Source organism: Elephantulus edwardii, unplaced genomic scaffold, assembly GCF_000299155.1.
Source record: "Elephantulus edwardii isolate Elephantulus edwardi_28Jun2011 unplaced genomic scaffold, EleEdw1.0 scaffold00038, whole genome shotgun sequence".
NCBI classification, from domain to species: Eukaryota; Metazoa; Chordata; class Mammalia; order Macroscelidea; family Macroscelididae; genus Elephantulus; species Elephantulus edwardii.
Window position 1 is genome coordinate 17,667,510 of NW_006399788.1, and position 18,490 is coordinate 17,685,999.

Here is an 18,490-nt window from a genome sequence, read left to right on the forward strand (position 1 = left end):
AACAATGTCTTCAGGAAATAAAGAGGACTATTGTTGATGTTGTGTGGATCAAAACAAACTGTGGCTGACTCTGAGAATAATGTGAATCCCAGAACACTTGATCATACTTACGCAAAGCCTATACTTGAACAAACATAATGGATTGACATGGTGACTGCAGCAATGGGCTCGAGTGTGTCTCCGATTGTGGGGATGGTGTAGGATAGGGAAGGATTAAATCTGTTGCTCATAGAATTGCTGTGAGTCATAGAGAGAAAGCTCTGGTGGCCTAGTGGATAGAAAGTGATGCTACCAAGCCAAAGATGGGTGATTTTAACTTGCAGACCTCAGGCCTTGTTTTAATTGTTTTGGGTCAAACATTCTTCTAAGTGGTATAGCACTGGTCTGTCCATTTGCTGTAGAGAGGTAGTGTGGTTGCTGTGATGCTAAACATTGTAAAACTGGTGTGTCAAATGTATTAATGGTTATCCATGGTGGACAGTGTTTGGTGGAGTTCTCAGATTAAAATAGGCTTAGAAGCAGGAGTGGCATCCCCTTCCAAAACAGCTTGCCTCCAGAAACTCTATGAACTTAGAGAAATTATGAACATTATACAAGTGTTCAGGTCTTTCATTCATAGGGTCGCTATAAGTCACATAAGACTTGATGGCACTTAACAACAAAACCAACAACATACTTGCACCAGGATATAGTTGTCAGAACAGAGCAAGGAAACACAGCATGGTTCAAAACTGAGAAGGGTGGGGAAAGTGTGGCATCAGGATTGGAGGAAGACTCATCAACAACCTGTGTTACACAGATGACACAACCCTGCTTGCTGAAACTGAAGAGGACATGAAGCACTTGCTGCAGAGAGTCAAGGACTGTAGCCTTTAATATGGATTGAAGGTCAACAACAAAAAAACAAAGATTCTTACCACTAGTACGATTGGCAGCATCATGATAGATGGTGAAGAGACTGAGATTATTAACAGCTTTATTGTGCTTGTCTCCACAATCAAAATTCTTGGTATCAGCAGCCAAGAAATTAAAAGACAAATTGCATTGAGAAAGTCTGCTGTTAGAGACCTCTCCAAAGTACTGAAGAGCAATGTGAGTCTGGAGACTCGGGTGTACCTGATCCAGGCCATCATTTTTTGCAATTAATTGCTATGCACTGGAAAGCTTGACAATGACTAGGGATGACAGAAGGAGAATTGATGCCCTTGAGCTGTGGTGCTAGAGAAGAGTATTATATATACCATGGGCTGCTAGGAGAACAAACAGATTCATCCTAGAGAGGGTCAGACCGGGCTGCTCCTTGGAGACAAGGATTCTGAAGCTTCGTCTGACATACTTTGGACATGTTGCAAGGAAGGATCAGTCTTTGGAGAGGGATATCATGCTTGGGAGGGTGGAGGGACAGCTCAGGAGAGGAAGACCCTCAATGAGATGGATTAATTCAGTGACTGGGGTAATGGGGGTAGGTGTGTCAGAGACAATAAGGTTTACACAGGATAGAGCAGGGTTAGGTCGCTGTGAGTCGCAGGCAACTCAATGGCACATAACAACAGCAATAACAACACTATTGTTGAAGTGCACTGTCAAGTCAGAACTGACCCATAGCTGATCCTCCAGCAGGTCTTCAGAGGCAGTTAATTAATCGCACTGGAGGAAACTGTCCATCCTTCTCCCGAGGAGCAGCTGGTGGATTCAAGGCACGTGCATTTGGGATTTCAGCACAGTTTCTTACCACTAGGCCACCAGAGGTCCTTAAAAGATGACTAATAGTGCATCAAATGGTGAGTAAATATAAGAAAGAGTAAATGGTACAAAGATCAAAGGTCAGAGGCCCAGATTATATGACTCTATTAGGCAAGGTAAAAAATTTAGATTTTAATCAGCTTCAACTGCCCACACTGGAAAGCTTTAAGCCACAGATCAACAGAATTTTGAAAGATCACTGAGTCTACTTTGTGAATGACATACTGTAATGAACCAAAACAGCATTAGATAGACCAATTGGAAAGCTATTGCAATAGTTAATACAAGAGATAAAAGGATGCTCTGGTGGCCTAGTGGTAGGAAGCTGAATTGCAATCCCACAAGCACATGGTTCAAATGCACCAGGATGGGCAATATCCTCCTGTGCAGAGTTTACTGCCTCTGAAACGCACTGGAGGATCAGCTAGGAGCCAGTTCCCACTCAAAGGCACATACCAACAACCATTACTATTGGCGTATGTGTTTATGTAATTAAGAAACGGAGACTGCAGCCAATCAGAATAGAAGCAGTACATACAAAATTTCATTAATGCACTCTTTGTGAAGTATAAGGAATTGGGTAGACATTTGTGCTTTGTAGTGTGTGTGTGTGTGTGTGTGTGTGTGTGTGTGTGTGTTGGTAGGAAAAAGACTTGTGAGAAAAGCAAACAATGACGCTTTAGACTTGTAATATGTAATTGAATACCAAGTTTCTAAGTGGAGAAGTCAAATCAGATGTATGATTGTAGACCCCTGGGCCTGGTCAAGGCTGGAGATACAAATCTGAGCATTTTTAATGTTTAATTGGTTTAAGTCATGGCACTAAATGGTTTATCCTAGTTATGAATTACAGATTTAAAAAAAAAATAGAAGAGTGAGCGAGCTAAGGAATGCACTCTGAAGTACCTGAATATGAGAGCTGATAGAAAAGTCACAGCATGGTCAAATGAAAAGTAATGAGCACAGCGGTCAGATGAATGCAGAGGCAGTGACACCTGGAGACAATCGTGTTTCATGTATTCTCCTGGGGAAGGTTAAGTAAGATGAGGACAGAGATAGCATAGGCAAGCTGTAGCTATCTGATGACCTTGGGAAAAGTTCCTTCAATGGGGTTGTGTCTGCACAAGAATTATACCTGTTCTTCTTTATGGTCCCCATAGTCAGAGATTCATTTCCCATTTCAAGTATCTGTTACATACCCAATCATGTTGGATACCATTTAAATGCTTCAAAAAGTAGTAAAATATTTCCACTGAATATGTGTGTGTTTAAGCTGAGACTTACAAAATATTGGACTGAAAAAACAAGCCTTACAAAAATTAATACTGTCATCCTTGACTATGTAATCATAAAATTTTAAAAATTTCTTTTAAATGAAGTTAAAGTTACAGACAACTACTCACCTACATTTCTGCAACTCAAATGTTTATGAAAATATTGAGCAGCTGATGTGAAAGGACTCGTGCCAACAATTGAGCCTGAACTGTATGTGTTTTTGAGGAAGTATAAATAAATCCTCATTTATCATTTTCTGCTGAGTTTGTACGTATCCAAGGCTAGAAACTGGTTTTCCAATAGGGCTTCCGTTCTGCACTGCGTTAAGAGCAGCTCCTCAAATGTTTGGAAAACTCTTCAACATTTTCTTTAATATTAATTCTAAGGCTGGTTACAAAGTTTTAAGAAAAAAGAAGAGAAAGAAATCAAGTGATTTCTTTTAATACCTTAAGCCAAAGAACAGGTAATCCACAGTAGAAGAAAAGGGCTTCAAAGAGAAAGGATAGTGGTGACATAAAATTATTTGAGAAATGAAATCAAGAATTAAAAATAGAATTGCATTTTCTAGTTGGCAATACACAAACAACACTAAGTGCACTTCATAAATTTTACTATTGTTGCTCTAAGTGATATTACCATAAATCACATTAGTAGCGTACTTGGCATTTTTTAAAAGCAAAAAGGATTGAGAATGTCAATAAGTTTAAACAGCTCTGTTATCTCTGAAGGGAGTGGAAGAGAAATTATCACAAGCTTTTACTATGTCTAAAAGCCTAGTTTTAATGCCCCCAATCTTTGCTATCCTTCTCCCTCCAGCTTCAGCACCATATACAGCAATATATTAGAAAACTGTTCATTACTGCTTCTTTTTTTTTTTTTTACCTGATGTGCAAGAGGAGATAGCTGCTTGCCTCTTTTTTCATCTCGCACAGGAAAGAGAGACTTAAGTAGCTTTGGCATCTGTGGCACAAAGGATTTTACTGGATTCAAGTAGGAGGCTGCTAAGCTAGGAAGTCCTATGAATAAAAAAAGAAAAAAATCAACTGCATAAACATTTTCTTTTCTGTAAATTTGCCAAGTATTATTTGTAAGCAGGCCTATCAATATAAGTAAAAAAGATCTCCTGGAAAAAAATTTAATATTGGAAAACATAGTATTACTGTATTTACTTAAAAGCACAATAATGTTTTCATTTCCAACTAAAAAGCAGTAATTGGGTACTTCTAAAAATATCCCAATATCTAGTCTCTTTATCAGTATTCAAAGGCTGAAATACTCCTGTGTACAGCCTCTGAAAATACACTGGAGAGACAACTATGAGTTGGTTCTGACTCAATGGCAACATACACTGTACTTTAAACTCTTTGAACTCAAGGATTAGGTCTTATTCAAGTTTACTTTGGTTGCTTAATGAGGGAGGGCTAGTGGCATAGTTCACAGCAAGCTGCACAGCCAGCTCAAAGACTGCGTCCCCAGGAGCTCCTCGGGAGAAAGAAAGGCATCTCTTCTCATTGTGAAAGATCAGCACCTCTTTCCATCGTGACTTCTTGTTGTGTGCCATGGAGTCTGAGCTTTCCTCCAGCTGACCCTCCAGCAGGTTTTCAGAGACAGTAAATTGCACAGGAGATGACTGCCCATTCTCCCATGCAGCAGCTGGTGGATTTGAACCAACTGCCTTTAAGACTGTGTAGCACACCTTCTTACCATCAGGCCACCAGAGCTCCTTCATTGTGATTTAGAGCCTTGGAAATCTGATGGAGGGTCTCACTATGAGTCAGAACTAACTTGACAGAAGTGGGTGAGTTGTGAATTTACTGAATGAAGATGCAAATGACCTTTCAGGATGAGAGTGGTATTTGAGCTGTTTACACAGAAAGGGTAAATGTCCTGAACCCACTATGTTCTTAGAAATCTATTGCTTCATTTGGTTCCCATGTAGAATTTCCCCACTGGGTTCCCAAGGCTCAAATCTTTATAGGGAGCTCTAGAGGCCTAAGGGTAAGGAATTTCCAATGGAGTCAGCTACAAGTCAGTTTCAACTTGAGGGCACAAAATAACAATTTTTATAGAAGTAGACTGTCTCATTTTTCTTCCTTGTAGAGACTGGTTGTTGTAATATACCATCAAATTGGAAGTGACCCATAGATGACACTCAAGCAGGTTTTCAGAGGCAGTAAATCACACAAGAAGAGATTCCCCATGGTTCTCTCATGGAGCAGCTGGTAGATGTGAACTGTGTGCCTTAGGGTTGGCAGCACAGCTCCTTACCACTAGGTCATCAGAGCTGGAAGGTGTGGAGTTAGCAGCTAAGCACTAGTCACTGCACCACCAGGGCTCACTATACTCTCAAATATTGAAGGCTGGGATTCAAGAAGCAGACAGTCTAACACCGTATCCTCATAAAACTTTTAAAAAAGAACAAGCCAGTGAACTTAATTAGAAGGCACTTTCGATTGAATGTAACTGCACAGCCACCTGTTCATCTCTATCTTCACCTCAGGTAAGGAACTATGCTGCCAACTCAAAGGTATATGGTTCAAATCCACTAGCTTCTCTGCAGGAGAAATATGGGCAATCTCCTCCTGTGCGATTTACTGTCTCTGAAAATCCACTAAAGGGTCAGTTATGGGTCAGTTCCTGACTCCACAGTACATAACAACCATCTGGGGAAAGTTACATCATTCAAGGGGAAGAAAGCGAAGTTTCTTCATCTATTAAAATGGAATTAAAAGTCAAGTGAAAAGGAATAATTAATTAATATACCTCAGGGTCCATGGTTAGCAGCCAATAATAGCATATTACACTTTTATTTTTTTGCCCTTTTAAGAACCATCACCTCTAATATGGTTCCATCCTAAAGATAATCTCTGTAATACTAAGGGAATAACACTTTACTTAATTTTGTATGCTCCCTATTTTTCATATTAAAAGAGCTAAGTGAAAGCAAACTGAAAAACTGTTTCATACAAAGGAGTTTTCCAGTAACTGGAGATTGTTGCAAGAACTAAGGATTAAAAAAAAAAATTAAAAAACCAAAAGAACTAAGGGAGCTCTGGTGGCTAAGTGGTGAGGAGTTGTGCTGTCAACCCCAAAATAAAAGAACTAATGATGAATGCAATTCAGTAAAATGGAAAATAAACCCAGAAGAAAGATGTGGTAAGCAATGAGCAGAAAAATAAATACATACATCAAGTAAACACTGCTTATAAATTTTCAAAAGGATAAAAAAGTAACAAAAAATCTTGTTGTTCTTTGTTGCTAGGAGCTAACAAGTCAAGTTCAATTCAGAGCAACCCTATGAAATTCTGATCTGAACCCTGTCCTGTCCTGTACCACTCTCACCATTTCTGACATACTTGAGCCCATTCCTGCAGTCACTGTGTCAACCCACCTCATTAGGGATCTTCCTCTTTCACTGACCCTCCACCTTCCTAACAACATGCCCAAAGTGTGTGAGATGAAGCTCTGCCATCTTTGTCTTCAAGGAGCACTCTGGCAGCATTTTCTTCAAGATACATCTGTTTATTCTTTTGGCAGTCCATAGGATATTCAGTACACTTCTCCAACACTGCCCCTCAAAGGCATTAATTATTCTTCTTTCATCCTTAATGTCCAACTCACAGATGCATAGCAAGTGCCTGAAAAGACCATGGTGTGAAGTGAGTGCTCCTTAGTCTTCAAACTGCTATTATTGCTCCTCAATAATGTGGAGAGGTCCCTGACTGCATACTTTCCTAGTGCAATATATCTCCTGACTGCTGGTACCAAGTGTACTGACTGCAGATCTAAGTAAGATGAAGTCGCTGACAATTTCAATAGTTCCTCCAACTATTATAACGTTGCCTCTTGGTCTAGTGGTTAGAATCTTTGTTTTCTTGATGTTGAGATGTAATCCATACTGAAGGCTGTATTCTTTGATGTTCTGCAGCATGCACTTCAGGTCCTCTTCACTTTCAGCAAGCAAGGTTGTGTCTTCTGCTGATGAGACCCTTTTATCCTGATGCCACATTCTTCTTCGTAGAGTCCAGGTTCTCAAATAACTTGCTCAACATACAGACTGAATAGGTACAGAGAGAGGACACAACCCTGACACACACCTTATTTAATTTAAGCCATATAGTGCCTGTCCACACAACCACATTTTGGTCTAGGTATAGGTTTTGCAGGAGCACAATTAAGTGTTCTGGGGTCCCTTTGCTTCTCCATGTTAGCCATAATTTGTTTGATCCTTTGTGTAGTCAGTAAAACACAAATAGAAATTCTATTCTCTGCTCTCAGCCCGAATCCATCTACACCACCAATGATGACAAAACTTTAGGAGATGTAAAACTAAGATAGAATCTTCTAAGCTAATAATTTTACTTCTATGTATGTACTCAAGAAATGGCCACAAAAAAAAACAGTTTTCCCAGAGAAGTTAACTAAACAGAAAATCACGCTTCTCAAATTGATTCTCACTTATGGCAGCCTTACATCTGACATGTCAATCTTTTTTTAAAAAATTTTTTTATTATTTATTTCAATGAAAATCTACAGAGACTTTGGATTTCCATTCATTCATTCATTGTTGCACTTTTCTCCCCTCCCAACCTCCCCGCCCCCAGTACACATCCCTCTTGGAAAAGTAAAAGAAAAATTCTTCCATTGTTTTACAAAACCTCCCCGCCAGGTCCACGCCACTATGCAGCCTTCGCTCTAGACCCCTGTCATGACAAAAATACCTAATCACATATCCCTTTTAAACAGTTTTCTCCCTCATCTGTTTCAATGCAGTATACATTATTGAACCCATCTTTCTCAGTCTCCCCCCAATACTGAAGTCAGTCCTCTTTTACAACAGTGGCACTATGCAGTATTTGTAGAAGCTATCAATCTTTATGGGAGACTCCTTTGGAACAGCTGGTGGATTCAAATAATCAGTGTTCATGTTTGTAGCTCACCTGGACACGCTACAACCCAAGGACATGGATAGCTGCTTTCTTCATATTATTGGCACATGCTGTTGTTTGCTGCTGCTGCTGTTAAGTGTCATCAAGTTGACTATGACTCATAGCAACTCTGTGAATGGTAGAATTGAACCCTACCCTACATGGTGCCATCCTCATAATCTCTGACACAATCAAGCCCAATGTTAAAATAACTGTGTCATTCCATCTCACTGAGGGTCTTCCCCTCCTTCGCTAATCTTTCACCTTTCTAAGCATGATGTCCTTTTCAAAGGACTGGCTCTTTAGCTCCAATTCTAAGAAACCTGATGTACAACAGAAACTACCACAGCCTTGTCTTGTGCCCTCCTGATTGCTGCTATGCTTAAGCCCACTATTGGAGCCACTGTGGTCATCTATCTCACTAAGGGTCTTCTTTTTTTTCTTTTCTTCATTGATCTCTATTCATAGTAGTTCTAATACTGACAAGAGAACAATGTCTCTAAATAGGAACTCTCACTGAAAATTATCATAAATTCATAAAGGAAACTTAGCAATAAAAACAAACTGCTGGTACTCACAGCAACATGGACAACTTGCACATATTGAGCAAAAGAAGTCAGATGCACAAAAAGAATGTACATCGCTGAACAACACCTTGCTTGAACATGACTGGGTAGTAGAAGAAATAAAAAATGAAGTTAAAAAAAAAGAATGTACATTGTATGATTCCACCTATATGAATAAAATGCATGAAACTAATCTGTAATGATAAAAGACAGAACAGTGGTTGACTGCAAGGAGCTAGTATTAACTGGAATGCATTTGCTCTGTATCTTGCCTAGGTGTCAGGTGCACACTTATATAAATTTGTTTAAAATCCATTAAGATTTGCTTATTTCACTTTAAGAAAATCAAACACTTCATTAAGAACTGGATCGAATACAAGGCACACCGTGATAAAAATAGAAGACCACAAAGAAAGGTGATCAAAATTCACCACAGATTCTTATATTCTTAGGTAAAAAGCAGGTGAAGAGATTTTCATCAGAATTTATTAAGTCAAATGTGAAAATTTAAAACAGATTAATGATGATTAATACAGCAACAGAATAAAGTATAATTTCAAAACAAAAAAAATCAAAGAAATAAAAAGAAATCTAAAAATGTTTCATCAATTCAGAGGAAAAGAGATTAGAAAGATGCAAAAGAATGGTAGAAAAAGCAAAACAGGCTGACAAAAATAAGTCCAAGTACATATCAAATGAATAACTAACTATAAATGAACCAAATTCACAAACTAAAGATGGAGTATATAAAAATGGAAAAGGAAATGAAAATCCAGTTACATGCTATTTTTCAGAAATGAAGTTAACTACAAATGAATAAACTAAGCCTGTCATATAAAAATAACTGAAAGGTAGAACAAACTGGGAGATTAATCTTGGACAAATTACTAAATTAAAATGCATTATGTAGACTGCAGGTGTAACAGAGATAACAGCACCTGCCTAGCAGGGGCTGGGGTCAACTTTGAAACACACCATTAATTATACACATGCAAGTTCAAGTTGAAGCTAGAGAAAATTACAAATACATAAGAATCAAAATACTGGATTGAATATGCTGCACCTGAATTTAGAGACAATCACAAGAATAAACTGGATGAACTGAACCAAAGACCAGAGAAGTTCTGTGATGAGATCAAAGACATCATACATAAAGAAGCTAAAAGGTCACTATAAAGAGGGGAAAAAAGGTCAAAATAGATGCTGGAAGTGATTATGAAACTGTCTCGTCAATTTAAGGAGGAGAAAGAGAGAACAGGAATCATTAAAAGAAGATATTAAGAACACAGAGGTACTGTATCAAAAAGAATTGATCACCATGTAAACATTCCAGGATGAGGTAGTACAGGAGCAAAACCCAATGGCAATTTCATGAAGAAGTCCCAGCTGAACTGAAGACATGAGGGAGGAAAACCAAAACCAAGATTCCCAGAGATGAGGTACAGCAACTGAGATGTTTCAACAAATGGATGTGACAATGGAAACACTCACTCCTCTAGTCTAAGAAATTTGGAAGGAAGTTACCAGGCTGATCGACAAGTGTGAAAAGATCCATATGCATGGCTTCTTTTTTTTTTTTTTAAAAAAAAAAGGTGATTCAACAGAATGTAGGAAGCTACCATTAACGTCCCATATTTTGCTGAAGACCGCTAAAAATTATTTCAGTACTACACCAACAGGAACTACCAGAAATTCAAGCTGGACTGCGAGGAGGATGTGGAAGGAGGAACTGTTGATGTCATAGGGATCTTGGCTGAAAAGAAATACTGAAAAGATGTCTGTTGTGTTTTATTGTGCAAGTAAAGGCATTAAACTGTGTAGAAATGGGAATTCTGAAACACATGATCTAGTAGAACCTAGACCATGTGGTCCTTATCTATCTCTTGGTATAGGGAAGCAAGAGACAACTGTTTAATAAAATCAGGAAAGCTGTGTATCTGGGCTGTAGCCTTATGCTATGTTTATTCTGTATACTAAATGAAATAATTTTATGAGTTTAATCATACGTAGAAAAAAAATCAGGACTAGAGGAATAATGCATTTAAAAACTAGCAATATGCACATGATACAACCTTGTTTCCTGACAAAGAAGAAGATATGAAGCACTTACTAATGAAGATAAAAAAAATACGGCATTCAGTAGGGATTATACCTCAACATAAAAAAAAAATCCTCACCACCAGACCAATAAGTAATATAATGATAAATGAAAAAAATACCAAAGGATTTAATTTTCTTTGACTCTATTAATCAATACACATGGAAGCAGAAGTCAAGAAATCAAGTTACGTATTTGCATGGGGAACATTTGCTGCAAAAGAGCTCTTTAAAGTTACAAAACGATGTGGTCACTTTGAAGACTTAAGATGTCCCTGACTCAAACTGTGATATGCACAAAAAAGCTGAACAATGAGTAAACCAAACAGAAGAACTGGCGCACTTGAAGTATAATGTTGGCAAAGAATATGAAGTATACCAGAGACTGACAGAGAATGAATAAATCTATCCTGGAAGAACTACAGCCCGAATGCACCTTAAAAGCAAGATTGGTGCAACAATGAATGAATGGAATCCCAAAATCTCTGTAGATGTTCACTGAAATGAAAAATAAACAACCTAAATTAAAAAAAAAAAGCAAGGTTGGTAAAACTTCTTACACACTCTGATCATAGTATCAGGAGAGACTAATCCCTGGAGAAGGACATCAAACTTGCTACAGGGTGAGTGAAAAAAGGAGAACCTTCAACAAGATGAACTGACACAGAGACTGCAACAATGGACTCATACTGCAATGATTGTGAGGATGGCACAGGACCAGACAATGTTTCATTCTCTTGCACATAGGGTCACCATGTGGCTGAACTGATTTGTCATCTAGCAACAACAGAACAACAATGTAAGGGCAGAAAGCCGTCCAATCAGTTCCATACTAGGGACCCTCCATTAGGTGTCCAAGACGAGAAACCATTGTGAGAGGACACTGCCCAGCTTTCTCCCATGTTGCAGCAGCTTGTATGGCCAAATTGCAACTTCTTTTAGCAGCCTGATATGTGAGCAGTATGCCACCAGGGTTTCTGACACCAACAGCATTGCCTCAGAACAGACTAGACTGCTTTTTCAATTGCTCATGGAATGTTTACCAAGAGGGACTATAAACCTGTCCATAAAGCAAATCTCAAAATACTACTGTAAATAGTCTGTTTCTGATCACAATGAACTAAACAGAAATAAGGAACAGTAAATTATCTAGAAAATGAGCTAATAATTAAAAATTAATTAGTATGCTCATAAACATGTTACTATGTTCATAACCATGAAATTCAACATATTAAAATTTTTGAAATACAGAAAGGAAACAAGAATAATAAAATCAATGTTAAAATTACAACAATGTCAAAACTGGTTCTTTGAGACTATTATTAACAAAACTGATAAAATTATTTCAAAACAAAAGAAAAATAAATAATCCACCGTATTATAAAGAGGGACCATCCCAGCAAATCCTATAAACATTAAAAACCCAAGTGAATACTGTCAAGTTTATACGAAGAAGTAATTTAGATGAACTAGAAAACCCCTTGAAAAACTGAAGAAATACTTCTCAAGTCAGATTACAATGTTAACATAGTCCTGATACCAAACCCTTGCAAGTTCATTATTACGAGAAAAAAATTACAGGCAGATATTCATTATAGAACCTTTATGCTATTGTCTAATATAAGAAAGTAGCAAAGAATAATATATAATTTTAAAATTATATCAAGTGACATTTATCACAAGAACACAGTGCAAGTCCAACATTCAAAAGTCAATGTTTTTTCAACAGACTAAGACAATAAAATAGGGAGCTCTGGTAGCCTAGTGGGTAAGAAGTCTGCTTCTAACACAACAGAAGGCAGTCCGAATCCACCAGCTGCTCTTTGGGAGAAAGATGGACAATTTATAGCCTCTGAAAACTTGCTGAAGGGTCAGCTATGAGTGGCTTCTGAGTTGAGTTTTCAAGGATAATAAAAAGAAAATTTTGGAATTTAAATTAATTAGAATAATAGCAGTTCCTGATAGGAAATCCTGAGGTAAACTATTTCTGAATTATGCTCAAACCTGAGGACAAGGATTTACAAATGAAAATACAACGTACCTGGGTCAGGAGAATGATTATTTTGAGGACAACTAGAAAGAGATGGCGGGCTTGCAGTCATTCCTCTTGACAGTATTGTTTGGGACACATCCTGTTGACTTTCCCATCGACCCTATTAAGGATAAAACCAGGAGTTTTGTTTCTAAGTAAGAAATTTTAAAAAGTTCTGTTTTCACCATTTATTATTTTTAATTGTTCTCTGTAGGACATGCTACATTTGATTCCCTAAGTATGTTCCTCTTATACACTTAATCTTATTTACAGATTTCCCTTTCCTAATAAACATGCCTTACCTTTGGCTATTTCCCTCTCGTTTACAATTACCCTGAGTTCTGTTCTACATTATGCTGCCTCTCCACAAAGAGGGAGAACATACTGGAACATCACCTTTAAGTCCACCATAAAAATTTTAGGCCATTTCTCCCTTTTCACTTCAGCTTCTAAACAGGAACCCCGATGGAATCCTTTACTCTAACATGCCTTTTCTCTCTGTTCCAGGAGAGTATGTTTCCATACAATCTACAAACCATTTTCATATATAGTTCAGGAGATTAAATATTCTAAAGAAGTGAGTCTTTCTTATATTATATCGAAGAAATTCCAGTTAAACTCAAACTGAATAATCAAAAGTTCTCAATTAGAGAAGTCTCTGAAATAACAAGTTTTACTGGACTCTAAATTTACTTTGTAAGTGCCCATTAAAGAGAAATTATTATAGAATATGAGAAAATGACAGTCTGTTATTGGATTAAACTACAATTCCAAGACACAAGGTTTTAGTGATGCCATCAAAGCACTTTTAACATCAGGCTCATCTAGTAAAGAAATAAACCTCAACCAATTGTTACTTGCACAAAAAGCAATAATGGAAGAGAGAGGAAAAACTTTTAAATGCTTTAGGATTGCTTTTCATTCTCTGATAATTACTCTGACTCCTTTTTTCACTAGAGGTAAAAACAGTATTTAACATTAGCTTAAGCTAGTATTCCACAGATGAATAATGATCATAACCATTAACATAAGTTTTCATTACTAATTGCCTGAAAAGCAGTCTGAGGAACAGTCAGTTTTTAGCTGCTACTGAAGATGGAATGGGGTGGAAAGGCCTCTTAGGTTTCAGATACATATTGGAAAGCTATCTGCTTTCAGCAGCGCCCTAAGTACTGATCATAAAATCAATAAGCCCTAAGTGATCTGGATCCTGTTTACCTCAGAGATTGCCACTTTTCCCTCGGAACTCCCCCAGTACTAGATATCCTTTTAAAAAAAGTTGTATGATGTAGCGTAAGGAAGCAAGGAAACAAAACAGACACGAACGTATGATTAGAAAAATTTTCCACTCTGAAATACTTCACCAATGGAGCATTCATTTTACTATGAATCACACACTGATTTACATACTTTAGTGCTTCCTTAAGGTTTCTTGCATTTAAATTTAATTACTGTCTGGGAAGCTGTAGTTTTGTGTACTCTGGGATATCGCATCCAGGTGACTGAACACTAAGGTCAATAATCTTTAGAGTCTCTCAAAGAAATAAAAGCCTCATACTTTATGTGAAGTATCAAGCTCATAATGGTTGTTTTGCAGACAACTTATTTAATTCAAGAATAAATTATTTTCTTATATTAGATGTTTCTTCTGTGTCTGACAGTTGACACAGTGGCACTCTGTTCCCGAGGAGGAAAACCAAGGAGCTGAATTGGAGTCAACACCTCAGTTGTTTGGTGGATAATGGCCCAGTGACAAATAATCTAGGCGTCACCTCCTTCCCAAGGCACAATGAGGGCTTTGCTAGCTTCACGGGTAATTCGTCCCTCTCACACAAGGTTACCACATTGGAATGGGAGCAATAACTGTTAATGTCTCATATATTCAAGCATCTCAACAAAGAACATTTGAAAGGATGTACATAGTTCTTAGGTACAGGCACAATCATATTGCTAGCCTGTCAGCTAATGAAAAATGGAGAAGGCACTTCACTTTCATCCATCTACCTCAGCAGTTACCTTAACCTTGAGGAATCGCACACTAGAGCTCACTGCCCAGAGATGGGACAAAGAAGTTCTCAAATGACTCGACTAGAATGGGGTGTACTTCAGAGGAAAACATATGTGGGTGGCAAACTGGCTATGACACTTTGTTCTCCCCTGGCTGACAGCACAGATCTCGGGGGAAAGGCTTCAAGGAAGTAAGTACTAGATGATTTCTGTCCTGCTCTATTATGGCCATTCTCACAGCAAAAAATGGCACCTGTAACTCAGAATTTAGTTACACAAGGCATATATTGTTTTCCTCCCAATACGTTGCATATGCTTAGCTGTTTTAGACTTAATCTGTTTTCCCTTAGCTGTTTTCCCTTTAATGAAAAGCTGAAGAGGGCAGGTAACACAATGAAATGTGTATCAAAGGGAGATGGACTCAGGACAACAAATAAAAAGGATTCTCACAAGATATGAACCTTTCAGAGTTGTGTTTTACAAGTGAAAGCAAATGGGTTTTCCTTCTTTTTGTAATTTCTACCACAGTAGACTTGGAAGTGAGGTGGTGGAGAGAACAATAAATAGGGCACAAATGCCTGAAGAATGAACAACTGTCTCAGAAGAAGTACAGCCAATATGTTGTTTAGGAGCAAGATAACGAGACTTGGTTTCACTTACATGGTACCAAGAGGACCCAGTGCCTGGAGAAGAACATCATTCTTGGGAGAGGGTCAGTAAAAAAGACGAAGCTCCCCAACAAGAAGGACTGTGACACAGTGGCTACAATGATCTCAAGCACAGTGGAAAGTTTAAGGAGGGTGTCAGACCAGGAATGTTTTGTTCTGTTGTTAAACTTGGTCTCTGTGGGTTGGCGCTGACTTAATGGTACCCAACAACAATCATTATCCCTAGCACTTGGATCCTAAAAAGAGAAACTAGTTACTGGCTTCTAACATTCATATGTTATAAAACGTAATCGGCCATGCTAAGGAGACAGAGCAGAGAAGATACAGGCTTTCCTGCCCTTGGAGGTAAACTGTTAATGAGTTACTGCTGCTAAGCCAGAGACATGGAGTCTCCAGTGGTTCCAATTCAATAGCAGCCCTGCAAAAGAAAGACAAACAATCTCCTCCCAGGTGAAGGCCAGCCTCAGAAACACAAGGAAACGTCACCTCTGAGTCGGTTCCAACTCGATGATTTTGTGCTATGAGATCTGTTCTAACAGTTAAGACTTTAAATAAATAAAATCCTGCACAACTTAACAATTATTCATTGCTAGGCACAATGCTCAGAGACAAGGTCAAATGCCAAGAAAAGGGAGGCTCTGTCCAATGCTGAGAACGTGACCTAGTTGTCCTTGTGCCTCTACAATTCTCTTCAGCCATGTGTGCAATCTTCGGATTTTCCGTAAAGGAGTTTGGCTTTGATCAGGAAAGTGACAAAGAGCAAATAAAAAGAAATGCCACTGACATTTCAGATCCAAAGGTGACTTCTAATTCGGCTGAAGAAGAAATGACTCACGTTTGGCACCAACCATTACCAATGACATACAAACTAATTACAGTTTTCAGGAAGATGATGTAGCCAAATACAGAAATAAGTTTTGTTAACAGAAGAGCTGTTTAGATTTTTTCCCCCTCATTTTAATTCCATCAAAACCTTCTCTTCAATTAAAAGAAGGTAAACACACTGCACCAATACTTGTTATAAAAAAATATGACTTCCTCTAAAATGGCTTTTAAAAGAGCAATATTTTTATGTTGACAGTGCTCCTTGTATTGCAAGACCTCTCAGTGCACAGGTACTTTTGAGGTAAAAGATAAATTAAGACAGAAATTAACTCTGAACCTTGGTAGACTCATTATAAAAAGCTTGGATAGTTTTTATTTAAACCATTTTTAAAAATTCTTGAGGTGATGATGAAGCATTCTGTAACAACAGTAGCAGTGCTATCACTATGATGATATTTTACCTTTATAGACTTATCTATACATTATTGCATTTAGGCCATAAAGCAAATTTAGTCAGTTGGAGTGTTGTTAGGTATTGTCGAGTCAAATATAACTCACACTGACCCTAACAATAATAGATCTGAACCCCGTCCTGTCCTGTGCCAACCTGACAATCTCTGGTCACTTGTGCCCATTGCTATAGTCACTGTGTCAATCCATCCAGTTGAGGGTCTTCCTCGCCTAGGCCATCCCTTCATCTTTCCAAGTATGATGTCCAACTCTAGGGAACAGCAATAAGCAATAACTCTCCCAGCAATAAGCCTACAACATGAGAGAGGAAGTTTATCATCTTTGCCTCCAAAGAGAACTCTGGCTGCACCTTCTCCAAGACATATATGTTTGTTCTTTTGGCAATCCATGAGATATTCAGAACTTGTCTCAAACACCGCAGTTCAAAGGCATCACTTATTTTTCTTTAATCTTTATGCATTGTCCAGTGCTCAGATGCACAGTGACTAAAAAGACCACTGTCTGAATCAAGTACACCTTTGTCCTCAAATTGACATCACTGTCCATCAATAATTTAGAGAGGTCCCTGACTACAGATTTGCGGAGAACCAAACGTCTCCTGATCTGCTGGCTGCTGGTACCAAGTGTACTGAGAGGGGAACCTAGCAGGATGAAGTTGTTGACAGTCTCAATCTTTTCTTCATCTATCACAATGTTGCCTATTGGTCCAGTGGCAAGGATTTTTTCTTCTTGATGTTGAGAATGCAATCCATATTGAAGTCTATATTCTTTGATCTTCTGTAGCAAGTGCTTCAAGTGCTCCTCACTTTCAGCAAGGAAGGCTGTGTTATCTGCATATCTGCGGGTTGTTTACAAGTCTTCCTCTGATCCTGATGCCACATTCTTCTTCATATAGTCAAGTTTCTCAAATAATTTGCTCAGTATACAGATTGAATAGGATACAACCCTAATGCACACATTTCTCTTTTTAAACCACGTAGTGTGTTCCCTTGCTCTGTTCTCACAACAGCCTCTTGGCATAGGTTTCACATGAGCACACTCAAGTGATCTGAAATTCCCGTGCTTCTCAATGTTAGCCATTACTTCTTCTGATACTGACCAACAAATTCCTTTGCATTATCAATGAAGCACAAAAGGACATTCTTCTGGTATTCTTTTCTCTCAACCAAGATCCTTCTGACATTACTATTGATGTCAGATGGATCCTTCTTGATGCCAATTATGTCATTTGGAACAGTTAACAAAATTCCATTATTTTGTTGTTGTTGTTGTTGTTGCTAAGATGAATCAATCAATTAAATCTTGTTGGAGTCAGTAAAGCAACTCCATCTTTAATATGTTGCAGTAAATATGAGTATACAAACTATGGCTGACTTACTCATTAAAGTGTTAAGGTGAGTTTCTTTTTACTACTTTCCCCCTACTCTCACCCAATATCCATAATCCCACCATACTTTCTGCCACTATGCTTCCATCTTCCAACCACACCTTTTTTAAAATTTTTTTATCATTTTTTATTAATTTTAATGAAAATTTAGACTTCGGATTTCCATTCAATCATTGTTGTACTTTTCTCCCTGTCCCCTCTTCCCCCAGTACACTATTATCTTCAAAAAGTAAAAGAAACGTTCCCCCATTGTTTTACAATCCCTCCCCCCAGATCCACATCTTTTAAAAAAAATTATATTGGTTTGCATACAAAGTTATATACATTGTGTCTCAGACAATCATTCTCATCCTTTATGTTTTATAAAATTAAGCATCATTGAACTATACATACCATTTCCCCACCTTTCCAGATCCCCACCAGATCTTTCTTATTTCCTTTACCACCATTCCCATCACCCACCAAACTGTGACCCTATGATCTCTGCCTGG

At 38.1% G+C, this 18,490-nt stretch overlaps 1 protein-coding gene across 1 annotated transcript in view; it reads right to left on the bottom strand.

The window, feature by feature from the left end:
• Positions 1-18,490, bottom strand: part of KIF13B (kinesin family member 13B) — a 326,452-nt gene that overhangs the window by 32,809 nt on the left and 275,153 nt on the right. Inside the window, exons 36-37 of the mRNA XM_006884878.1 lie at positions 12,651-12,762; positions 3,901-4,034 (exon numbers count right to left, since the gene is read on the bottom strand). Coding sequence (XP_006884940.1) covers positions 3,901-4,034; positions 12,651-12,762 — 246 coding nt within the window. The remainder of the gene's footprint in view (positions 1-3,900; positions 4,035-12,650; positions 12,763-18,490) is intronic.